This window comes from Perognathus longimembris, chromosome 13 (genome assembly GCF_023159225.1).
Source record: "Perognathus longimembris pacificus isolate PPM17 chromosome 13, ASM2315922v1, whole genome shotgun sequence".
In the NCBI taxonomy this organism is placed as follows: domain Eukaryota; kingdom Metazoa; phylum Chordata; class Mammalia; order Rodentia; family Heteromyidae; genus Perognathus; species Perognathus longimembris.
In genome coordinates this window covers 63,359,609-63,382,088 of record NC_063173.1, presented here as the reverse complement: position 1 = coordinate 63,382,088, position 22,480 = coordinate 63,359,609, and the positions used below count along the sequence as shown (strand labels likewise).

Below are 22,480 nucleotides of genomic sequence, written 5' to 3'. Positions count from 1 at the left end.
TGTTTGCTCAAGGTTAGCACTCTACCACTGTGAGCCACAGCACCACTTCCAGTTTTCTGATGGTTACAGACTTTCCTGCTTTGGCTGGCTTGAAACTGCACAGATCTAAGCCTCTTGAGTATCTAGGATTATAGGTGTGAGCACCCAACTTTAGATTTCTTTCTCTTTTTTTTTTTTTTTTTTGTCAGTCATGGGCCTCTGCACTATCTCTGAGTGCTTTTGCTGAAGGCTAGAGCTCTATCACTTTGAGCAGAAGCACCACTTCTGGTTTTCTGATGGTTTATTGGAGAGATAAGAGTCTCATGAATTTTCTTACCTGGTCTGGATTTGAACCACCATCCTCAAATCTCAGCTTCCTGAGTAGTTAGGATGACAGGTGTGAGCCACCAGCACCAAGCTAGATTTCATTCTTTTTGTTTATCTTCTTGTAGCATTGAAGGTTGGGCTCAGGACCTCGCACTTGCTAAGGAGGCACTCTACCCCTGGGTCGCATCCCCACTTCTGTTTTTGTTCGTTTGCTTTTGATTCCAGTCATGGGGCTTGAAGTCAGGGGCCTGGGTGCTATCCTTGAGGGTTTTTGTTGTTGTTGTTTTTGCTTAACTGTACCACTTGAACCACAACTCCACTCTGGCTTTTTTTTTATGGTTAAGTAGAGATAAGAGTCTCATAGACTTTTCTTCCTGGGCTGGCTTTGAGCCACCATCCTCAGATCTCAGGCTTCTAAGTAGCAACTAGCGTAATAGACATGAGCCACCACTGCCACCCTAGATTTCATTCTTGCTCATCAGTTGTTCCTTTCTTTACAATGTTCAGAATGAAGTCACAGCTCGCTCTCGTATAGCACAGACATTGGGCCTCCGCAGGCCTGTGCGTGGCACTTGCATGCCATCAGTGTATAAGCCGGTAGACCCCTCACTGGGGCTAATGCGGGCAGATATTGGAGCAGCTTCTCTGTCACTGTTCGGAGACCCCTACGAGCTGGACCCCTTTGACAGGTAACTGCACAGATAACTCTCTTATGTGGGCAGCCGGTCCCATCACCCTTGGGCCTGGAGGGTTGTGGGCACATGTAAGACTCAGATTCTCCAGCTCTCTCAGATTTGGTTAAGTAACACAGGCAACCCCTGATGGTGGCACAGTGTCATCTCTCCACTTACATGTACTCTTCTCTAGCAGTGAAGAGCTGTCTACAGAGCCCCCTTCCCCTCTGAGTGTCAAGAGGAGGGTGTTGTCCCGCTCAGCCCTGCAGTCTCACCAGCCCGTGGCTAGACCTGTCTCTATGGGACTTCCCAGGTACGTGAGAGAGCAGAACAGTGGCCATGGGCCACATTGCTTGGTTCTCTCTGGTGCTTGGTGATGTGACTAGCTTCCCTTGGCTCTGGAATGTTTGAGATCAGCTCAGTGCTGCATCAGGGCTGGAGGGCTTGACATATACTGGCCTTAGAGCCCCTGGCAGAAGAGGAATGGGGCCTTAGCCAAGGGAGGAGCCCTGGTCCACACCCAGCCACGGGTAGAGACAGTTTCTTGCCAGCTCTTGCATTGGTAGTAAATACAGGCAGGCATAAGTGTCAGAGCTGTGGAGGGGGTGGTCTCAGGAATATCCCTGGGTCTTCCCACAGGAGGCAGCTCCCTGCTTTGGCCCCAGAGCCTGGTGTGGAGGAAGCCCCTGTCCCTGACCTCCTGGGGAGCATCCTGTCTGGCCAAAGCCTTCTGATGATGAGCAGCGCTGATGTTGTCATCCACCGGGACGGCTCTCTCAGTGCCAAGAGAGCAGGTGAGCCTCCTGGCTGTCACGTCTTCCTCCAGCTTTGGGAATGGAAGTCCACCTTCTCCAGAGCCAGGCATGTCAGCCCAGCTTCTTGGGCTCTGCTGTGAGCCAGAGTGCTGACGGCTTTGAGCATAGGAAGCTCATACACAGGACACAGTTGTCATGTCAAAGCACTGCCTGACTGGAGTTGGGTGAGAATGGTGGGTCTGTGGCGGCTCACAAACATGCACGCGCACACACACACAGACACACACATGCCCCCGTGACTGGCCCAGTGCAGAGTATGGCAGCATGCCTGTCGGCTGCCAGGAAGCCCTGCTGGGCGGGACACATCCTACCCTATGGTTGCCTCTCTAAAGCAGCAGCGGCAGCAGCAGTAGCAACAAGGCTTGGGCTGGGAGGGGGAATGGCAGTGGAATAGCACTTCTTTATTCCATGGTGTGGAATTTACAAAGTGTATAGTCCACAAGCAGACAGGGTAGTGTTATTGCAGGGCTCAACATTCTGATAACACTTAAATGAACCTATTTTTAAAGAACAAGTTGAATGATTACCATCTGATCTTTTTTGTTTTCTAGCTCCTGTTTCCCTTCAGCGAACCTTTGTAGCTCCATCTAGAGGGGAAGAAGGGTCTAGATCCAGGGATGTTCCACAGCCTGGCACGCCACCTTCCAGGAGCACAGCCAGTAGACCCCAGAGCTCTGGAGTAAGCTGCGGGGGTAGGTCGGCCCTGCGCTGCAGCCCTTCCTGCACAGTGGGGGCACCCGTGAGGCCAGACTCCTCTGCCATCCCCGGGTCAGGCCCAGCCCAGAACCCGTCAAACCAGAGTGGACCTAAACAGAATGGCAAACGCTGGCTTAATGGCACCAGTGCGCAGGTCTTGCCTCTTGTGTCTGCCTCATCTAATATCTCTAGCAGCCATTCTAACCCTCCATCTAGAAGTATAGCCCCTGGACATCCCCCAAAACTAACTTCCAGAAGAGCCGGTATCTCAGAGCTGCCCAGGATACCAAGGGTCCAAAGGGACAGCAGTGGTAGCAGACGGGACCCAGCCCGAGGTCAGAGCATCGAGATCCCTAGCACTTGCATCAGTCGACTAACAGGTAGGGAGGGCCCAGGGCAGCCAGGGCGAAACCGGGCAGAGAGCAAGCCAAGCAGCAGGGCCCCCCAGGAGCCCAGTTCACAAATGGGCAGCTCCCGACCCCCAGGTCCCAGTTCCCATGGGAGCTTGGCCCCCCTGGGGGCCTCAAGAGGGAAGGGTGTTGGGTCAACCTTCGAGAGTTTCCGGATCAATATCCCAGGAAACACAGCACACTGTAACCAGTTGTCTAGCCCTGGCTTCTGCAATACATTCCGACCTGTGGACAGCAAGGTGCAGAAGAAGGAGAATCCTTCACCTCTCTTCTCCATCAAGAAGACAAAGCAGCTCAAGAGTGAGATCTACGACCCCTTCGACCCCACTGGCTCTGACTCAAGCCCCCGTAGCAGCAGCCCTGAGAGTCTTGGCCCCAACCTCCTGCCATCTGAGATCACAAGGACCATCTCCATCCACAGCCCAAAGGCTCCCACATGCCAGGCTGTGCGCTGTGTCACCTCCTACAGGGTAGATAGTGTCTTTGGGAGTGATCCTGAGCCAGAGCCAGAGCAGCCTGGTGAGTCCACATCTGGCACACTCAAGATCCAGAGCAAGGGGCTTACAGAAGGGGCCTCTTACATGGAAAAAGAAGCGCTAGATGAGGATCCCACAGAGCACCGGAGTCCAGCCATCCGGACACAGAGGTCCTCCTTGCTGGACCCCTGGGATGACGAGGATGGAGTGTCCCACGGTCCCTTCTTTGGCTCTGAGGAACGGACAGTGACTTGTGTGACTGTCATGGAGCCAGATGCTGCACCCGGCCCGCCTGTGCGGCAGGTGACCACCCACAGGGTCGTGGAGCTGCGGTCCCCATCGCGCTCCCCATCCACTTCCAGTTCCCGAGGCAGGAAGAAAGCCAAGAGGGAGCACCGGAGGAGGCGCTCCAGCACCCGCTCTGGCTCCAGAGACAGGACTTCCCACTCGGCATCACCTGTGATGGAGGAGCATGCCAGGAAGCACCGGGCCAAGGCCAAGGGCCGAAGGTCTTCCAGTGATCGTGCCAACAGCCAGGAGAAAGCAAAGAGGAAGAAGGCCAGGGACAGGGATAAAGAGTGGAGACGGGGTTCTCGGGGCCGGAGTCGGAGGCAGTCCCAGTCCCGCTCTGCCAGCCCCGGCAGCTCCTCCGAGCGCCGGAGGAAGAGAAGGCGTCGCTCAGGGTCCAGGCCCCGTGGGAGGGAGTGCTCCCCTCCCAGCAGTCTAGAGAAGACCCGGAGGCGCAGACACCAGCGAGAGCGAAGCCCAGAGCGAGCTGATAAGAAGGAGAGCTCAACTCGGTCACAAGAGAGAAGGAGGTGGAGGTCTCCATCACCCAGCTCAGAGCACAGGGCACGGCAGCCTCGTTCCCATGAGAAGCCACCTCGTTCCCCAGAGAGGAAGGACACTGTGAGGGAGGCTTCCCCAGCCCCCGTTCTACAGCAGGATGGAGACCATCTGGAAAGACCGCCAGCCTCAGCAGGAGTGGGCGCCTTGCCAGAAGTGTCAGTGGCTGACCCACATCCCTCCCAGGTGCCCCCTGCCCTGGAGGCACCAGCTGAGTGCACACCCGAGGACCTGGATTATGGTGACTCTGTTGAGGCAGGTCATGTCTTCGAGGACTTGTCAAATGAAGCCATCTTTATCCAGCTTGATGACATGAGCTCACCTCCTTCCCCTGAAAGCACTGACTCTTCCCCAGAGCGAAACTTACCACCAAATCCTACCTTGCCCCTGGCCAGCCAGCTGCATGATACCACCCTGGCAGCCATCCAGAGGGAGGTGTCACTGATCCATGATGATGAAGATCTCTCACAACCCACACCACCACCAGAGGGCCCCCCAGAACAGTGTCCACTCAGGCAGGATGTGGTGGAGACTCTTGCCCCGACTCCCAGTGTCCTGGGTGTGGTCCCTGTGGTGAAGGAGGGCATCCCCTCAGAGAACGAGAGGGCCTGTGAGGGAGTCAGGCCTGAGGACTCTGTGGCACAGGTCCCACTTTTGCGGTCCAGAGCTCTGGTTAAGAGAGTTACCTGGAACCTACAAGAGGCCGAAGGCAGCATCCCAGCCCTGGACCAAGCCTCACGTGAGTAGGCACTTCAAGAGGTGGGACTGGGAAGGGAAGTCACTGTGGTTGGTGGGGGAGGCAGACACCCCAAGAGCTTCTTGCCTCCCCTGGCTGTTGGGGCTTACACACACACAATCTAGTTCCTTGGAAGTGGGCATATCTATGGCTTAGCCTGTGGCCACCATTGCTGGGATAGTTTTCTGGGATTTGCACAGGAAGCAGGCAGGTCACAGGGTGGGTACCTACCTCCTCTTGTCTGTTGGGTCCTCAGGGACACTACTTCACAGACCTCAGGAAGGAGCCTGGAATGCAGAGGACGGGAGCCCCATGGGGGTCCAGCAAGTGCTGTTCTCCCAGCTGCCCCCTCCTAGCCACATGCTTCTGGGGACTGGGTTCCCTGACACAGACTCCTCTCAGGTGAGTGCTGGGCCCTGGGCTGGACCAAGTGGGCTGTGGCTGTGCAGAATGGGGTCAGTCCTGGTGGGTGATGCTACTTCCTTTCTGCCTGGCCCCTTTTTGCTTTGGGAGTGCAGTTGTAGGGACTCAGGGCTCAGTAGAAATGTTCTTGTCCAGGTTTACAGCCCAAACATGCCTCCTGCTCCGGCTCAGCCCTCAAGCATCCTGCCCTACCCACTGGCCAGCCAGCCCCCGGTCCAGTTTATCCTGCAGGGGAGTCTTCCTTTGGCAGGCCCAGTACCGAGCCTGGCCCCTATACCTACCATGCTAGCCACGGCCTCAGAGCTGGCTGGTCAAGCCACAGTGGCCAACAACTCAGAGGAGAGGACTGCCACCCCCAAGCCATCTGCAGAGAAGACCAAGAAGGAAGAGGTAGGCGCTACCCATTCCTCTGTGGGCTTCCATCCTGTTTTGAAGCCAGAGTTCAAGGGTTGAGTTCAAGAATGGAATCCTTCACAGCAGCTTTGGTAGAAGGCAGCTGATATTATCTTAGTGTTCCTGGGCTGAAGGAATTTGCCACCCCAGGCCTCCAACCCAAGGGTCCCGGGCCAGTTCTGGCCATTCTCCTGTAGGGTCCCCCATGTCCTCTCTTCTAGTACATGAAGAAGCTCCACATGCAGGAGCGAGCAGTGGAGGAGGTGAAGCTGGCCATCAAGCCCTTCTATCAGAAGAGGGAGGTGACCAAGGAGGAGTACAAGGACATCCTGCGCAAGGCTGTGCAGAAGGTGGGCTTGGACAGGCATGCAAGCTGCCTGTACCTGTTGGTGGTGGGGAGCCCTGAGGTAGCATTTCATTACATGGACTGCCCAAGCCAAACGGGGTGCCGTGGCTCAAGTGGTGGAACACTAGCCTTGAGCACAAAGAGGCTCATGGTCAGCACCCAGCCCCTGAGCTCAAGCCCCGAACTGGCAAAAAAAATAAGTAAAACTTAAAAATAAAAAAATAGAATGCCCAGACCTGCATGTGGTAGGCCACTGCCTTTTTGTTTTTTGTGTTTTGTTTTTTGTTTTGCCAGTCCTGAGGCTTGGACCACGGGGTCTGGGCACTGTCCCTGGTTTCTTTTTGCTCAAGGCCAACAGTCCACCATTTGAACCACAGCGCCGCTTCCTGCTTTTTCTGTTTATGTGGTGCTTAATGAATTGAATCCAGGGCTTCATGCATGCAAGGCAAGTACTTTACCGTTAAGCTGTATTCCCAGCCTTGACCTTTTTTTGTCTGCACAGATTTTAGGGTCTGTGAATGAAGTGTGGGTCGGCGTCTGGGCCATGCTGACTGATGGATGGGTCAGTCTCACCTCCCACATGTCTTCAAGCAGTTGCCGCTGTTACTGCTTGTTAAAGAAAGGCAGATGCTAGGAGCTGGGGATATGGCCTCGTGGTAAAGTGCTTGCCTCCATACATGAAGCCCTGGGGTGGATTCCCCGGCACCACATATATAGAAAATGGCCAGAAATGGCGCTGTGGCTCAAGTGGCAGAGTGCTAGCTTTGCGCAAAAAGAAGCCAGGGTCAGTGCTCAGGCCCTGAGTTCAAGGCCCAGGACTGGCCAAAAAAAAAAAAAAAGAAGAAAAACAGATGCTAGCTAGTGCACTGAGGCACTAGTGGCTCAGGAGGCTAAGATCTCAGGATCACAGCTCAAAGCCAGCCCACACAGGAAAGTCCATGAGACTTCCATTTCCAGTAAACTAACTCAAAAAAGCCAGAAGTGGTAGACCATTCACATTAAGCAAAAGAAGCTCGGGGATAGCGCCCAGGCTCAGAGTTTAAGCCCTAGGACCAACAGCAACAAAAGAGGCAAATACTAGGGATATTTAAAATTGCCTAGTCTAGGGTCTGGGAATGTCACTTAGTGGTAGAGTGCTTGTCCAGCAGCATTCATGAAGCCCTGGGTTCGATTCCCCAGCACCACATGAACAGAAAAGGCCAGAAGTGGCGCTGTGGCTCAAGTGGTAGTGCTAGCCTTGAGCAAAAAGAAGCCAGGGACAGTGCTCAGGCCCTGAGTTTAAGCCCCAGGACTGGCAAAAAACAACAACAACAACAACAAAAAACCTGCTTACATGAAGGCCCTCTAGCCCTGTGAGATGGAGAGCAAGCAGCCAGGGAATACTTCCTTGAGATGGCACCTAGGGCCCACTGCGAGAGCTAGACTGAGGTGGGCTGTCACTGTTAGTGCCTAGTGTTAGTAGACCTCACAGTAATTGTGTTCTTTCTGCAGATTTGCCACAGCAAGAGCGGGGAGATCAACCCCGTGAAGGTGGCCAACCTGGTGAAGGCGTACGTGGACAAGTATAAGCACATGCGTAGGCACAAGAAGGCTGAGGCTGGGGAGGAAGTGCCTGCCCAGGCCGAAGCCTGAGGCCCCGCCACAGTGGGCAAGGCCCCTGGGGACACTCCTGTGTCCTGTATCTTCAGTAGCAAAGATCTGGGACCACCAGCACTCCTGCCTTCAGGGCTTCCATGATGACACCTGTCTGTACCAGTCTTGCTCACAGTTGAAAACTGGACTTTTTTATATGTATATTATAAATACAATGTTTCCATTGTGTTCTTATTTATCAAAAATGGCTTGTCTTTAGAATTTTTTCTATGGACTCAGTACTTGGAGGCTGGGGCAGGAAAAGATGGGGGGGGGGACTTAGCAGTAGCTTCTCGTGTACCTTGCGCCTCTGATGTGGCAGTTTTCTTATTCTTTGCAGTTGCTTTGTGCTCCTGTCAGGGATCAGTAGCTGCTCTCCTGGAGAAAGCTCTGCAGAGCTGAGCTGGTACAGGCGTACATGCCCCTCTCCCCAGCACTCTTGGGAAGAGCCACTTCCTCCCTGTGACCTGCCTTCCAGAGCATTTGTAGGCGGCAGGGATTTGGTGGCTCCAAAGCCTGTGACTTGAGCTCGTCGTGAAGCAGGGTGTTTTGCAGGAGAGACCTGCACTGTGCAGGTATGGGTTCCTTCCCTAGGGCCCTAGGAAGTTCCGTTAGGGAGGCGGGGTGAGGTGGAGTCCAGGCCCAGCCCCATCAGTCAGTGCCATTGGCCAGGCCTGCTTCTTAGGGAGAAGCAAGCTGTTTTTCTTTTTTGGCCAATCCTGGTGCTTGAACTCTTCTTTTGCTCAATGCTAGCACTCTATCACTTGAGCCACAGCGCCACTTCTTGCTTTTTCTGTATATATGGTGCTGAGGAATCGAACCCAGGGCTTCATGTATGCTAAACTAGCACTGTACCACCAGGCCACATTCCCAGCCCAGCGAGCTGTCTTAATGTCACTCTATCATGACAGCACTGGTTCTTGGCTCTTTATTGAGGGGAGAGGGAGGCTGGCTTCTGCCCACTGTTCCAAGTCATGAGGAAGTGCTCGATGTCATCATAGAGGCTGTTGGTGCTGGACAGGCACAGGCCAAGACTGCTGCTGTCCAAGGAGGACACACCCTCCCGCTGCACACACTCCACATGCACCCGGCACAGCCGTGGCTCCAGCTGCAGGGGAGGGTGTCTTTCAAGTGACTGGCGTTGTCACCGGCTGCCCCCCCACCCTCCCCCCCTTTGGTGAGGGCCTCACCTTCACCAGGACCAGGCTCTTCTCCTTGGGCCTTCTGGCAGACAGGTCCTGCCCGAAGCCCAGGTAGATGGTGTAGTGAGGAGAGTCTTGGCGCCGCCTTGCCCGGAACTCACCCAGTTCTGCAGGAGGTGGCTCTAGTGAGCAAATAGGCAGGCCACTACACCGCCTGGACAGCCCCCAGCTCGGCACCTCACTGACCTCTGAAGAAGTTGCTAAAGTCGAAGATGGGTGTTTGGCAGTTGCGCTCCAGCAGCTGGGCTGGGGTGGAGGGGCTGGCAAAGCCCTGTGGGCTGCCCACCTCCCAGTACACCTTGCATTTGCCCATGCGCAAGGCCCACAGTTCCAGCCCCCGCAGCTCCAGCTGCAGGCCAGGGGCCACGTGCCGCAACAGTTCCTCTGTGTAGCGCAGCTGCTTCTGGTCAGGGAGCTCAGCAGGGCTGGGGAAGACCACTGGCTGGGCCTCTGTGGCCAGGGCAGCTGGGCCTGTGGGGTTGTATAGGAACACACAGCTGGGGTGCCCCACCACTGCCTGTAGTACTATGCGGCCTTTGTACAAGATAGTCACATCCAGGGCTCCTGGGCCAGGCTCTGTGGAGAGACAGCTGTTAGCACAGGTTGTACCCGGCTAGGGAAGGAAGGCCAGAGCTGGGCTCCCATCCCCCAACCCCCTCACCTGTCATCAGTACTGGGTGCTGAGGCCTGGGGCTGGGGGTAGCCTCCATAGTCCATGCTGCCACAGGCTCCTCAGAAGGGTGCTCTGGGCCTAAGAACCACAGAGGAGCTGCCGAGGGGTAACAAGGTCTGCCTTCTCATGTTCTAGCTTCCTAGCCCTGGTTTCTTCATGTTTTGGTCAAGGATCTGCCCTCACCTGGAGCCTGGGTGGGAGCTGAGTTTCCTCCCAATACAGCATCCAGCAGGTGATCCTCCACCAGACTCTGCTGCAGAACCTGAAGCAGGAGGTCTTGGGGCTCAGCAGGTCCCGTCAGGAGTGGCCCTGGGGCTCCGCCCTGCAAGGAAAAACAGTTCCGGTAAAGCAGCTTCTCAGGCCCCACACCTAGGGAGAAGTGGTGGATCAGACTGTACCTGTGCTGGTGGGGCACCTCTGAAGGCCTCTTCCTCCCCCTGGTGGACAGCTGGGCTTTCGGAGGCTGGCAAGAGACCTGGCTGTGAATGTCTGAATAGCCCTCCAGGTTCTCCAGTTCCAGCACTCCTTCCCCACTAACAACCTAGCACTTAGACCTCGCCTGGAAGGGGAGAGCCCACGGCTGCCCCCAAGCCTTTACCAGGCCAGTTTCTAAAACTGTAAATCTGACACCCTGGGAGGCCACAAGACCATTGAGACAGTACGTCCTCTGCTGTTCTTCCTGCCTCCCTGGTCCGGCCCTCTCAGCATTCCTTACCTCTGCACCCCGGCTTAGAACTGAGCATGTAAATTTTGTGTGGGTCGACAGGGTCCCCAGAGTTGTCTTTCAGCATCACGAAGCGTCGTGTGCTATGCAGCGCACAGCGAAAGTTGGTTTTCCAGCCAGCACGCTCCACAGCCTCAGCTTCTGGGGAGGGCTGGTCACTGCTGCTGGGTGGCCACCTGCCTCGGGCCACTGCCCAGGCCTGGTGAGGACAGAGAAGGTGGGCTAGGGAAAAGGCCCACGAGGCACTGTCAGCAAGTCTTTCAGAGTGCAGGCTACGTCTCACCTTGAAGATGTGTGCATCGGCCTCTCCCAGATCCTTACGCGCAAAGTGCTTCCAGGGCACACGGAACACCTTGTGGGTCTCATCCAGCCACTGAAGCCCCTCATACCGACCGCTGCTGACCTCACCTAGAAGCCACTCCCCAAACAGCACACGCTGGGGGCCCCTGCATGCAAAGCCCCCGTGCTCTGGTCAGGGCCTACAGCAAGGCACATCAATCACATCAGGGGGCAGGGCAGGGTGGCTCTCACCTGTCCTGAGCTGCAGCCATTGCTCCTTTCTGCAGGGACAGTCTGGAGGTCAGGGTGGGCCTCTTGGAGTGAGAGACGCGGTCACGGGATCCTCCTAGTATTGCCACAGGTGGTAAGAGGGTCTTTGTGTGGGGGTTCAAGTGTCAGGTATCACAGGTGTGACCCGGGATGTCCCAATAGAGGGTCACAGATGTGGACTGTGTACTTGTAGCCACCTATGTTGCCCACGTGTAGGGTTGTGGCCAAGGTGGCTATATTTGTGACTACAGATGTGGCGGGGGCGCGCACACGTGAAGTCACAGATGTTGATCCAGCGTCTGGGCCTGGACGGGAGGTCGCAGGCAGGACCCTGTGGAGATAGCACGGTAAAGGCTGGGTGGGAAGGGCGGGCTGAGGCCAGGAAAGCGAAACCTCAGCCCTGAAAACGAAACCTAAACTCTAAAGCTCGGGGCGGCCAGACAGCGCCTTCCCAGCGCCCTCCCGCGGTCCCAGGACCCACGCCCAGGGCCTCCACCAGGCCCAGCCCCACCCAGGCCGTTCAGTAGGGACCCCACCCCACCTCAGTTCCTGACCCTCTCCCAGGCCTTCTGCCCTTTGACTCTCTGGCCCTTAGCACTGCCCCTGCCGGACGACTATCCGTAGAGGGAACAAGGACTCCTCGTGAGTCCTAGCTGCCTCCCCGCACCCCAGCTCCACATAAACCCGGGGCCCCTACCTGGTGCCGGAACCGCCGGGACGGAAAGTGTCTCCCCGCACAGGTTGGGGGCGCTTTTATAGTGCCGGGGTGGGGCGGGGCGGGCCTGAGAGCCCTAAGCCCTCTGGTTGGCCCGGCCCCAGGCCTGTCCTCAGCGCTAGGGCTGGCCCCGCCCCAGGTCTGAACTCAGCCCTCTGGTTGGCCCCGCCCCACGCCTGTCCTAAGCGCTAGGGCTGGCCCCGCCCCAGGCCTGTCCTCAGCGCTAGGGCTGGCCCCGCCCCAGGTCTGAACTCAGCCCTCTGGTTGGCCCCGCCCCACGCCTGTCCTCAGCGCTAGGGCTGGCCCCGCCCCAGGCCTGTCCTCAGCGCTAGGGTTGGCCCGGCCTCTGGTTGGCCCCGCCCCAGGTCTGAACCCAGCCCTCTGGTTGGCCCCGCCCCAGGTCTGAACCCAGCCCTCTGGTTGGCCCCGCCCCACGCCTGTCCTCAGCGCTAGGGCTGGCCCCGCCCCAGGCCTGTCCTCAGCGCTAGGGTTGGCCCGGCCTCTGGTTGGCCCCGCCCCAGGCCTGAACCCAGCCCTCTGGTTGGCCCCGCCCCAGGCCTGAACCCAGCCCTCTGGTTGGCCCCGCCCCAGGCCTGAACCCAGCCCTCTGGTTGGCCCCGCCCCAGGTCTGAACCCTGGGGCCTGCGTAGAGCCTTGGAGAGGTAGATCTGCTCCCCACCACTCTTCTAAACCAGGAGCATCTGAGGGCGTCCCTCCCTTTGCTCCTTCTCAAGGAAGCGCCATCTCCGTGCGGGGTACAGAGGCGGTAAAGCAGGGGTCTCCAGTGTCCACAAGACGACCCCCAACGAAACTAGACCTTCGCTGTCCCGCACCCGTAAAGGGAATGGGAAGTGGAGTCTAAAGCGGGACTGCGGTCTGGTTTGCGTTAACGGAGACGTGCTCGGACAGGAATAGTCACTCGCCAAATTAAAACTTGAGGGGAGAAATTTAACTTGAAGAAATGCTGGCGGCTCGCCACCAGCCAGTCCCGCCGGGGTGCTCGGGGAGGAAGCCAGCTGCGGGGCGCGCGGAGGGACCCCCGCACCGCGTCCCTCTGCGCCCCAGCCCGGGGCCGGGCTCCGTGCACACAGGGGCTTCCGCCCCCCACCGTCTCCCGGACAACGGCTCCTTGGGAAAAGCGACCCGGGAGGGGTAGAGAAAGAGGTCTCCCGCGAGGGTAACCCTCCGAAGGTGGTCGGATCAGGAGAGGAACTTCCTGGTGGGAAGCCACTGCCAGACCCTCAGGACGGGGTAGTGAGCACAAGCAGCCCGACGCCCTCCAGGGGAAGCCAAAGCGGTTAGGGGTGTCGGGCCCGGGCCCCAGCACTGCCCCAGTCCCGCCCCCCAGCCCAGCTCCCCCCCCCAGCTCCGCCCCCTCTGCCCCCAGCACCCCAGCGCTGCCCGGTGCCCGCGCGCCTGACACTGGCCTCGCGGTTCCAAAGTGTTTCTTTATTGTGCACAGGGAAGGCGGGCAGACCCCGGCTCCGAGCCGTGGAGGGGCGGACGGGGGGCGCCTAGATGTGGGTGGAGTCGTGGCCGGCGGGACGGGCGCCGCCGCCCGCGTCCTCCTCGCCACTGCCCTCGCTGCCCGCGTCGCAGTCGCTGGCCCCGTCCGCCTCCGCGGCGGGCGTGTTGAGGACCACCACGTCCGCCTCCGCCCCGATGTCCTCCCCAAACCACACGGCCTTGTAGCCGCCCTCGGGCCGCCGCTCCTTGGTCAGGATGGACCTCACCCCCGAGGGGCTTTCCCCGGCCCCAGCGGGTGCGGGGGTTCCCGGGGCGCGGCCGAGCGGCTCTGGCCCGGGGCGCGTGGGGAGGGGCAGCTCGGCATCCGGGGGTACCAGGTCGGGCGGCGCCGGGGTCTTCTCCGGGGGCGCAGAGCGCGTCTCGGGGCTAGGGGCGGGGGCCCCACTGGCCTCGTCTTTGAGGAAGGCCTGGTTGTCGAAGCCTTGGGCCTGGGGCTCCTGCGGGCGCAGGAAGGGCCCTCTGACTCCTGGTGCCCTCCTGACTCTGCTGCCGCCTTCTGTTCCCTCCTCCCGCCAGCCACCGCGTCCCTCTCCACCCTGGCACCCTGGTGTCCCCAGCCGGCCTTTCCTCCCCCTGCCAGTCCCTGCCCCCTCTTTGCCCCACCACCCCCTTGCCTCTCTCTCTCTGTCTCCATCTCTGCCTCTCCACTTCCCTCCCCGTCACCCCTCAGCCTCTGTGCCTGTCCCTATCCTAGCCGGCCTAGTCTGTGACCCCCTCCAAGGGCCTCACCCCAGCTTTGCCAGAGCAGCAGTTGAGCCGGTGACCATAGTGCTTATGGATGAGGATGAGCAGGGCGGTGAGCGCCAGCAGGAGCAGGGCGCCCAGCACTCCGCCCAGCACCGCCATGTCCACTGTGGAGAAGCGCTGGCCCCCGCCTGGCTCGCCGGGCCGCCCAGGGGCGTCTTCTCCTGCCAAAGACATCACGGCCCTTTACTGTTGAAACGCCCTAGACACCCCAAAACCCAGCCCAACCTAGGCTTCCCGCCCCAGGCTGAGGCTCCAAGGAATGGGTGCTACTGACTCTTTGAAGGAAAAGCTGCGGGGTTACCAGGCCTAGGGGTCCAGGGAGGCCAGGCTGCTACAGGAGGGTTGGCATGAGGGGCACTATGCGGGGATGCTAGGAAGGGCTGTAGTGAGCTCAGCCAGCGTCCATGAGGATCCATGGTTGTAGTGACCTCCCACTTTGAATAAAGCTGAAGTAGGGCTCAGCTTTAGCAGTGTTTCCAGTCATACCTCCCAGAAATCTGCATTTGGTGACCACTTCTCTTTAAGATAGCTGGCAGAGCCCGCCCCTGCTGACCCCCCCCCCCCAAGCCCCACGGGGTGCGGCAGACACACCTTGACAAGTGCAAGGCCGTCTCGACATGAGATCTCCCGGACCCTGGACCTGTGCAGATGCGTCAAGACGCCCAGTGGGAAGGAATCTGACTAACACTCAATGAAGGTGCTCGCTGATGGCTGCCCTGGCCACGTGTTCTGTGTGGCCTATGGGCGGAGGGGACCCTGTAGGGCCTGTAAGTAATGCAAGTTTTTTTTTCAAGGACAGGATCTCACTATGTTGCCCAGACTGGCTTGGCCCTCCTGGGCTGACTGCCTCAGCCTCGTGAGCAGCTGCCCCCCAGGTACACCCCCATAACTCCACCTTGTGTCTCCACACCATGGGAAAGTCATTCTCTATCTTAAAACTAACAGCTGTGCCAGATGCTGGTGGCTCACACCTGTAATCCCAGCTACTCAGGAGGCTGAGATCTGAGAGGGCGGTTCAAAGCCGCTCTGGACAGGAAAGTCTGTGAGACTCTTATCTCCAACAAAGTAATCAGAAAAGGCTGGGAGTGGCACCGTGGCTCAAGTGGTAGAGTGCTAGCCGTGAGCACAAAGAGGCTCAGGGACAGTGCCCAGGCCCAGAGTTCAAGCCCCAGGACTGGCAAAAAACTAAACTAAAAACAAACAGCTATGGGAAAGTGGGGCTCACTGAATTTCACTGGCTTCTGCCCCATAATTTCCCCAGCTCACTATCTCAGAGCCCCTGAATGCATCTGTCTCAGACCAGAAAAGACCACTGGGGTTTCAGGCCAGGCCAGCCTTGCCGAGAGCTCTGTGCGTAACCCCCACTAGGGGCTGAGTTAGGAGGGCAGCTCTACAGCGATCAGGGTGGGACTACCTGAGGTTGGAAAGGTCCTGCTGGAGCCTGGGCTCATCGTTGTCTGAGAGCTTCCTGGCTCCGGAGTCTGTGTGGAGCCCCCACCGGGCGTGGCTGGCTGGGGAGAGGTGCTGGCTCCCACAGTGGGGCTTGTTGGCTGAGAGCTTCCTGGTTTGGGGGTCTGTGTGGAGCCCCCACCGGGCGTGGCTGGCTGGGGAGAGGTGCTGGCTCCCACAGTGGGGCTTGTTGGCTGAGAGCTTCCTGGTTTGGGGGTCTGTGTGGAGCCCCCACCGGGCGTGGCTGGCTGGGGAGAGGTGCTGGCTCCCACAGTGGGGCTTGTTGGCTGAGAGCTTCCTGGTTTGGGGGTCTGTGTGGAGCCCCCACCGGGCGTGGCTGGCTGGGGAGAGGTGCTGGCTCCCACAGTGGAGGTGGGTCCGGGTGTGGATGAGACGGGTAACCTCAGAGTAGTGCCTAAAGGTGGGTGAGGGCCAGAGCTGGTTGGGGAGGGTCCCTGAGAGGCGCTGGGGGCTAGGGGCATTCAGGGCAGTGCTGCTGGAAGGCCCAGGGGCCTTTCCAATCCCTGGGGAGGCAGAGCAGTATTGGGGTCACCTCTGCCCCCCAGCAGGCCTGCCTTGGGGGAGGAGCCTCACCTTGCCAGGGGATCTCGAGGCTCACCTGTGGAGGGGGTGGCTGGGGTCTTCTGCTCTGTCACATGGATCTCAGCCACGGCGGTTGCTGTGGCCCCAGTCACAGTATTGTTGGCCTCCACCTGACACAGGAAGGGGGCTGGGTCCTCCTGGTGCCTCCCCCCAGCCCAAGATGTGGGGAGGGGGCTGGGTCCTCCTGAGCGCCTCCCCCGGCCTCCCTCCCCACACACCTCAGCATAGAGGTATCCCACAAGTTCCAGGGCGGTGGTGGTCAGCACAATCTGCCCATCCATCTCGAAGTCTGAAGAATTTGTGATTCGATACCTGATGGCCCCGTTGAGGTCCTAGACAAGGCCGCAGTGAGTCCTGGGCTTGGGCTGACCCCATGCCTCCTGAGCTGCCCACCCAGAGGCCAGGCACACCCAGGACTTGAGGTTCCTAGACAGACTGGAGGGGGCTGCATACCGGGAGCTCCGAGTCCTCAGCCCAGATCCTCAGGAGCCGAGTCGGGGAGGTGGCATCCTTGACTGCCACACCAGCCCCTGAGCCAGACTCCACCGTGCCCCTGAAGGTGCTCTGAAGGAAGTGGAGGGAGTTGCCCGCGGCGTCACGGGCCTCCACGGTGGCCTTCGTTACCGAGTAGCGGGCCCCATCTGCCTGCTCAGCCTGGAGAGTCAGGGAGAAAGGCAGCAGGGACCAGGAGGGGCCTCAGGAGGAGCAGGGGAGACCTGGCCAGACCCGCCCCTCCCTCCTGCCCTATCACCCACCCTGATCAGCAAAACAAAGATGGTGGGGCTGGGAACACTCTTGGCCATGGTGAGGTTGCCAGAGTTGGAGTCGATGGTGAATGTGTCATCCTCATTTCCTAAGAGAATTCACGGTGGAGTTCAGCTGCTGATCACCCCTGCTGAAGTCCAGGGTCCCAAGCTGCCTCTACCTCAGCCCAAGACAGGGACAGGGCTCCGTGCCAAGGAGCAGGGCTTGTCCCCACTCACCCCCAACGATGGTGTAGACAATGGGCTGGTTGATGCCCCGATCGCCGTCCACCGCGTAGATGGGCCCCGGACGCATGGTGAGGGGGAACGGCTGAGGAGATGGGACGCCATGGAGCTGGAGCTGCCAGCCCAGCTCTGCCCCACCTGCCGCCCCTGAGGCCTTGAAACAGCCACGGGAGCACAGGAGCCGGAGGGCAGGGGCCGGGCCAGGCCTGCCTGGAGTGGAGCTGAAAGCCTAGCCTCATGCCTTGGCCCCCGCCCGTGAGTCCATGTGGGGGGCGGAGGGCTGGGGCTCTCCAAGCCCGCCTGCCCTTCGCAGCGGAGGCCCGCCCTGCCCACCGCGCACCCAGCACCCGTGGCGGTCATCCCTCAGGCCCAGGAGCAGCTGTACTCCCAACATCACCCTGCCGCCCCACCCCTGCTCCACCCTCTCCCCCATGTCCCGGCTGAAACCACACCCTTCACCAGCCCCCTGCCAGAAACTAGCTGCTTTCTGGAAGCATGGTCATTCACCACCAAAACTGCCCGTAGCCCATCAGGAAATGCTGGCCACAACCTCTGATCCACAGCCTGAGCCTGGACTGGCGCCTGAACCTGGGCTGCCCTGGAGTGGCCCCATTACCAGCCTGTGTCCTGTGGGGACTATCCCGTGGTACTGGGCCTGAAGGCAGACAAAGCCATCCAAGTAAGCGCAGGGCAGGAACCAGGGGGGGCGGAGGTCGGCCGGCAGCACGTTCAGGACCAGGCTGGCCGTGGCTGTGTGGCTGGGCCCTGTGTTCTCCAGAGTGTCCTGCAAAGCCGCACCATCCATGTCAGGCCACAGAGAAGATTGCACTGGGACCTCAGGCGTCCAGGTCTTGGGGCGAACGTGACTTGCTCACTTGCACTATCAGCTGGAAGGTCATAGTGTGCATCTTGAGGTAATCCAGGGACTGGACCAGCTTCAGGGCAGGGCGGTTTGCCCCCTCCAGGGAGAAGAAGCTGCTGGCACCCTAGGGAAGAGGAGAGGGCAAGGCCTTGGCCCAGAGGAGCTGAGGCATAGGGAACAAGGGGTAGGTGTTGGACGGGATGGGGCAGCACTGACAGGGGTCACCTCCCGGAGGGTGTAGAACAAGGTGTCGTCTTTATCCTCATCCCTAGCCTGCAGTTCTGCTTCTGGGATGACCACAGAGTTCACTTGAGTGTCCTGTAATGAAGGGAGTTGGTGTGCTCATGCTCCGGGCCCCTGTGGACCCATCCCCATGGTGGTGCCCCCTCCCCAGCCACTGGCCCTCTGCCCCTGTGCCCAGACAATACTAGCTCCAGGCCTGTTGGTCTTACCTCTGTCACGTTCCAGTGCTTGGTGGTAAAGGGGAACTCTGGGGCGTTGTCATTGATGTCCAGCACAATCACCAGCACACTGAAGTGTGTCACCTGCAGGGCATCATCAGCACACCTGCCTTTGCCCTCTAGTCCCTTCCTGGCTGGGGACTGTGTTTTAGTGCCCTGTTACTCATTCCTTCACTCCCCACTTTGCTTGTTTGTTCAACTGCCATTGGTAACCTGTGAGCTCCTGTCCTAGCACAGACTTACAGACCTTTAAATGAGACCTAATTTACAAAGTATGGCAGAAGGTGATCTCCAATAAACTACTCAGAAAAATGGGAAGTGGCGTTGTAACTCAAGTGGTAGAGCGCTAGCCTTGAGCAAAAGAAGCTCAAAGACAGCACCGAGGCCCTGAATTCGAGCCCCAGGACCTGCAAAGAAAACAAAAAGTATGGGGCCAGGAATGTGGCTTAGTGGTAGAGGGCTTGCCTAGCATGCATGAAGCCCTGGGTTCGATTCCTCAGCCCCACATACACAGAAAAGGCCGGAAGTGGCGCTGTGGCTCAAGAGGTAGCCCCAGGACATCTGTTGGACAGAGGTGTGAGGTGGACAGGTCTGAAGCTGAATCAGTCCTCAGCTGGGGTGAAGAGTCTGGGCTGAAGGAAGTGTGGGTGTGCCCTGTCGAGGGCTGACATTGGAACTACCTGAATGAGGCCACTGAGGAGCAGCCTTGGGGTGCCCTGAGGCAGAGGGCAGGGACAGACGGGCAGGAGGGCAGACTCACCACCGTGTTTCCCCTTTTGCACTCCATCTGTGCCTGAAGTACTGGGTTTTTCTGGGAAGCAGATGGGTTTTGTGAGTCACCCCCACCTCAGCAGAGAGCAAACTGTCTCCATTCCACCAGTGAGGACAGAGGCAGAGAGGGCAGGGGCTCCCCTGGGTCCCGGCTCTGAGTGGTAGCTCCTAGGACAGCAGGCACCTGGAAGCTTTGTCCTTAATGCCCCACCCCTCAGGGCCAAGCATTGGGCCCAAAGGGCCTGTGCTGCCTGACAGCAGCTGGGTGCTGAAGGGCACAGAGCCCCAATTCCCTCACATACTAGATCTTTCCAGGGAAAATGGCCCCCAAGGGCACCCCTCTCTGCCCAGCCCACTTACTGCACCTCATAATCCAGAGTCGTTTTGAGAAACAGCTGGTTGTCTTTGATCTCAAAGGCAAAGGGCGTGGAGGAGGAGCTCAGCTCCACATGCTGGCCCTCCGGAACCGTGAAGTTTGCCAGGGGCCCAGTAATATTTGTGTTCTCCTCAAACTGGAAGTAGTTTTGGCTCACAGAGCAGACTGGAATGTTGGAGAGAAGAAGCTGATGCCACCGGGCCCCAGCCCCATCCCGCTTACTCCCGCCCTTGTCCAGCACCTACCCTGAGCCTGGGCCACAGCCCCCGGGGCTTGGTCCAGCAGTGCCAAGAGCAGCGGCAGCAGGAGGGGAGGCCCCAGAAGAGCCAGTGCCCCCATCTTGGTGCCTGTCACTGGCGGAAGGGTCCAGCCTCTCTGGCGTCTGTCCTTTGCTGGTGCATTTCCTGCCTTGGCGACCTTTGCCCCTGCCAGGCGCCTCCCCACTTTATGATTCTTTACAACTGGCCCTCTACCAAGGGGGACTCCGCTGGCCGCTGGCCGGCACCAGGAAGGGAACAGGGTCATCACTCAGCCTGAGCTGGAAATTCGGGGCTCAGCCCACAGACAGAGCTGGGAGGGGCCAGAGAGGGACCTGGGTGGTTGGGAGGCTGTGCTGGAAAAGACTGGGAGCAGAGCTAGGAGGCACGGGGCAGAGCTGGGCAGGTTGGAGCGGCAGAGCTTAGCTTGGGCTGGAAGATGAGGGTCAGGCAGGGGTTCCCAGCTGAACAGGGATAGGGAAGCGGGGCTGCGCTGGGGACAGGGCTGGGAAGGCCTGGGGAGTCAGGGTCAAGCAGGGGCTGGGAGATGGAACAGGGGTGGGACAGGGGCTGAGACCGTAGTCTTGGGATTGCTGTACCCCTGTCTTAGGCTTCCCTCTGGCTCTTTCCCCAGAAGGTCCTTTGGGGAGAATTCCCAAGACTGTTTCTTGGGGTTCCCTTGCAGGCCCTCCATGCTCTTGGTGCTCCCGCCTGCCCAGGAAAGTGTACTAGCAGCCCGGTGTGCAGGGCAGGGCTACGGTGATGAGGTACGGACAATGGCCTTCTGCAGTGGCTCGGAGCTGGGGCCCAAGAGAAGGCAAGGAATGGGGTGAGTCCCTGCCGGGCAGGACCTGCCCTGATTCTGTCTTCCTCTGGCTCTCAAGCCTCCTCACTCCCGGAGCTGGGGAAAGACCACTGGTAGGGGCCAGGAGGGCCCCTGAGGGCCTCCCTCCAAGGGGACTGAAGGAGCTGGCCTCCCCTTCCCAGCCCTGCGGGGCAGCCCCCCCCCATGGTCCACCCACTCACATGAGGTCCTTCCCACAAAAGCCGGTGGATGCTATGGGGACCCTCAGCCTGCACACCCGCAGCCACGATGTCCCCAGGTCCTCCTGCCACATCAGTGAGTCACTTCCTCCCCAACCTAAGCCTCTCCTCTCCTTCCATGGCACTGCACAGGTGGCCTCTGGGGTAGGAGCAGGGGAGCACCCTAGACCCCACACGCTTGCAGAGTGGATGGCCAGGGGCCGGTAGGCCCTGGCAAGGAGTTGACTGAGGAACGGGAGGTAGCCCTGATGACTGATAAGCCACCAGTATCTGGCTGGCCAGTCCCCCAGTTTGAAGGCAGCCGATGTGGTCAGTCCTTCCTTGGGGTGCACAGGGCCCTCCTTTCATCCAATAGCCTTACTGCACAGGGGTTACCCCGATTTTATGCAAGGATGCATGCTGGACTCTGAAGACAGGGTATGGATTTCTCCTTTATTGGTGTCAGGTACAATGTTTCCCCTTCCCCTCTCCATCACCCCCCTCTCCCGCCCCCGGCTCCTGGGCCTTCCTCCTCCTTCCTCATCTGAACTGGATCCTGGCTTCAGTCCACTCTGAAGCCTTGACCCCAGGCCGGGGGCCAGAAGGCTGCCCGGGAGCCCAGGCGGCCTCGAGGAGGGGCCGCAGGAGCGTCCTGCAGAAACAAAGAGGCAAACACACTGCAGTCCCCACTGCCCACCCCCACCCCGTGACTGGCAGCGCTGGTGGGGGGAGGGGGGAGGAGGGGTCTGCTGGGGGCTCCTGTGGGGTTTCAGCGGGGAGAGGCCGTCGCTCACCAGGTCTGCCGGACAGGCACTTGGGACAACGGCAGGCACAGCTCGCCCTCCGCGGGCTGGGGACAGGCGGTGCCGTTCTCCGCTTCCTGATCGCTACCCCCCCCCCCCAGATCAGAATTAGTCCTGCACGTGGGGGTCCAGCGCAGCCCACGGGGGCATGGCGCCTGGGTCTGACCCAGGGCAGTGCGGGCCACGGCGGTTCGCTCCCGGCCTCACCTGCGCTTCCCCACCAGGCCCTGCAGCAGCCGCTGCAGCCGGGCGCTGTCCCGCAGACGGCTGAGCTCGCTGGTGAACGTCCCGTCGGAGTGCCGCATGGCCCTGCGGGGGGTGGGGGGGTCAGGGCGCGGGGCGCGCGGGATAGGCGGGGCGGAGGGGAGGCAGAGCGGAGCAGAGACGGTGGGGAGCTCGGGAGTGCGCGGGGCGGGGGGGGGGGGAGGTGTCTCACCGGCGACCGCGGGGAGTGCGGGAGGGGTCCTCACCGGGGCAGTGTGGGGCGCGTGGGGGGCGCACTGGGGAGGGTGGGGGCGCGGGGGCCTCACCGGGGCAGCGCGGGGCGCGCGGGGAGCGCACCGGGGAGGGTGGGGGCGCGGGGCGCGCGGGGAGCGCACCGGGGAGGGTGGGGGGCGCGGGGCGCGCGGGGACCTCACCTGGGAGGGTGGGGGGCGCGGGGCGCGCGGGGACCTCACCTGGGAGGGTGGGAGCGCGGGGCGCGCGGGGTCCTCACCGGGGCAGCGCGGGGCGCGGGGGGCGCACCGGGGAGGGTGGGGGAGCGGGGCGCGGGGGCCTCGCCGGGGCAGCGCGGGGCGCGGGGGGCGCACCGGGGAGGGTGGGGGGAGCGGGGCGCGGGGGCCTCACCGGGGCAGCGCGGGGCGCGGGGGTTGCACCGGGGAGGGTGGGGGCGCGGGGCGCGCGGGGGCCTCACCGGGGCAGCGCGGGGCGCGCGGCCGCGCCCGTCAGCAGCAGCAGCAGTAGCAGCGGCAGCGGCGGGGGCGGCGGCGGGACCAT

General features: G+C 60.2%; 4 protein-coding genes across 11 annotated transcripts in view; 1 reads left to right on the top strand and 3 right to left on the bottom strand.

The window, feature by feature from the left end:
• Phrf1 (PHD and ring finger domains 1) overlaps positions 1-7,940 on the top strand; it is a 30,652-nt gene extending 22,712 nt beyond the window's left edge. For 2 of the 5 annotated variants that reach the window (XM_048359480.1, XM_048359478.1), the window contains exons 11-18: positions 814-995; positions 1,177-1,293; positions 1,620-1,774; positions 2,347-4,962; positions 5,216-5,361; positions 5,518-5,772; positions 5,997-6,125; positions 7,613-7,940. In XM_048359480.1, coding sequence (XP_048215437.1) covers positions 814-995; positions 1,177-1,293; positions 1,620-1,774; positions 2,347-4,962; positions 5,216-5,361; positions 5,518-5,772; positions 5,997-6,125; positions 7,613-7,753 — 3,741 coding nt within the window. In that variant the 3' untranslated portion in view covers positions 7,754-7,940. Of the gene's footprint in view, positions 1-813; positions 996-1,173; positions 1,294-1,619; positions 1,775-2,346; positions 4,963-5,215; positions 5,362-5,517; positions 5,773-5,996; positions 6,126-7,612 lie in introns of all 5 variants that reach the window. The other 3 variants (XM_048359479.1, XM_048359477.1, XM_048359481.1) reach the window with 2 other exon arrangements.
• A 715-nt stretch (positions 7,941-8,655) lies between these two features.
• Positions 8,656-11,630, bottom strand: Irf7 (interferon regulatory factor 7). 2 transcript variants are annotated; one of them, XM_048359482.1, is made up of 10 exons: positions 11,599-11,630; positions 10,884-11,232; positions 10,636-10,798; positions 10,344-10,551; positions 10,027-10,091; positions 9,812-9,950; positions 9,617-9,724; positions 9,142-9,531; positions 8,944-9,062; positions 8,656-8,861 (listed from the first exon to the last, which is right to left on the bottom strand). In XM_048359482.1, exons 2-10 carry the CDS (start codon positions 10,901-10,903, stop codon positions 8,682-8,684), a joined length of 1,392 nt encoding a protein of 463 aa, XP_048215439.1. In that variant the 5' UTR covers positions 10,904-11,232; positions 11,599-11,630; the 3' UTR covers positions 8,656-8,681. The 2 variants fall into 2 exon arrangements, with proteins under 2 accessions (XP_048215439.1, XP_048215440.1); XM_048359483.1 differs by having other exon boundaries at positions 9,617-9,706.
• Positions 11,631-13,066: 1,436 nt separating this feature from the next.
• Cdhr5 (cadherin related family member 5) lies at positions 13,067-19,830 on the bottom strand. 3 transcript variants are annotated; one of them, XM_048359444.1, is made up of 16 exons: positions 19,647-19,829; positions 19,391-19,566; positions 19,015-19,065; positions 18,246-18,338; positions 18,012-18,111; positions 17,807-17,919; positions 17,548-17,715; positions 16,926-17,016; positions 16,698-16,795; positions 16,396-16,596; positions 16,161-16,274; positions 15,959-16,052; positions 15,433-15,754; positions 15,305-15,339; positions 13,873-14,051; positions 13,067-13,580 (listed from the first exon to the last, which is right to left on the bottom strand). In XM_048359444.1, the coding sequence occupies exons 1-16, from the start codon at positions 19,738-19,740 to the stop codon at positions 13,131-13,133; spliced, it is 2,379 nt and encodes a 792-aa protein (XP_048215401.1). In that variant the 5' UTR covers positions 19,741-19,829; the 3' UTR covers positions 13,067-13,130. The 3 variants fall into 3 exon arrangements, with proteins under 3 accessions (XP_048215401.1, XP_048215400.1, XP_048215402.1); XM_048359443.1 differs by having other exon boundaries at positions 15,305-15,754; positions 19,647-19,830; XM_048359445.1 differs by lacking the exons at positions 15,305-15,339; positions 15,433-15,754 and having other exon boundaries at positions 13,068-13,580.
• A 1,391-nt stretch (positions 19,831-21,221) lies between these two features.
• Sct (secretin) lies at positions 21,222-22,480 on the bottom strand. The gene is made up of 4 exons (XM_048361476.1): positions 22,398-22,480; positions 21,692-21,793; positions 21,476-21,568; positions 21,222-21,333 (listed from the first exon to the last, which is right to left on the bottom strand). Exons 1-4 carry the CDS (start codon positions 22,478-22,480, stop codon positions 21,222-21,224), a joined length of 390 nt encoding a protein of 129 aa, XP_048217433.1.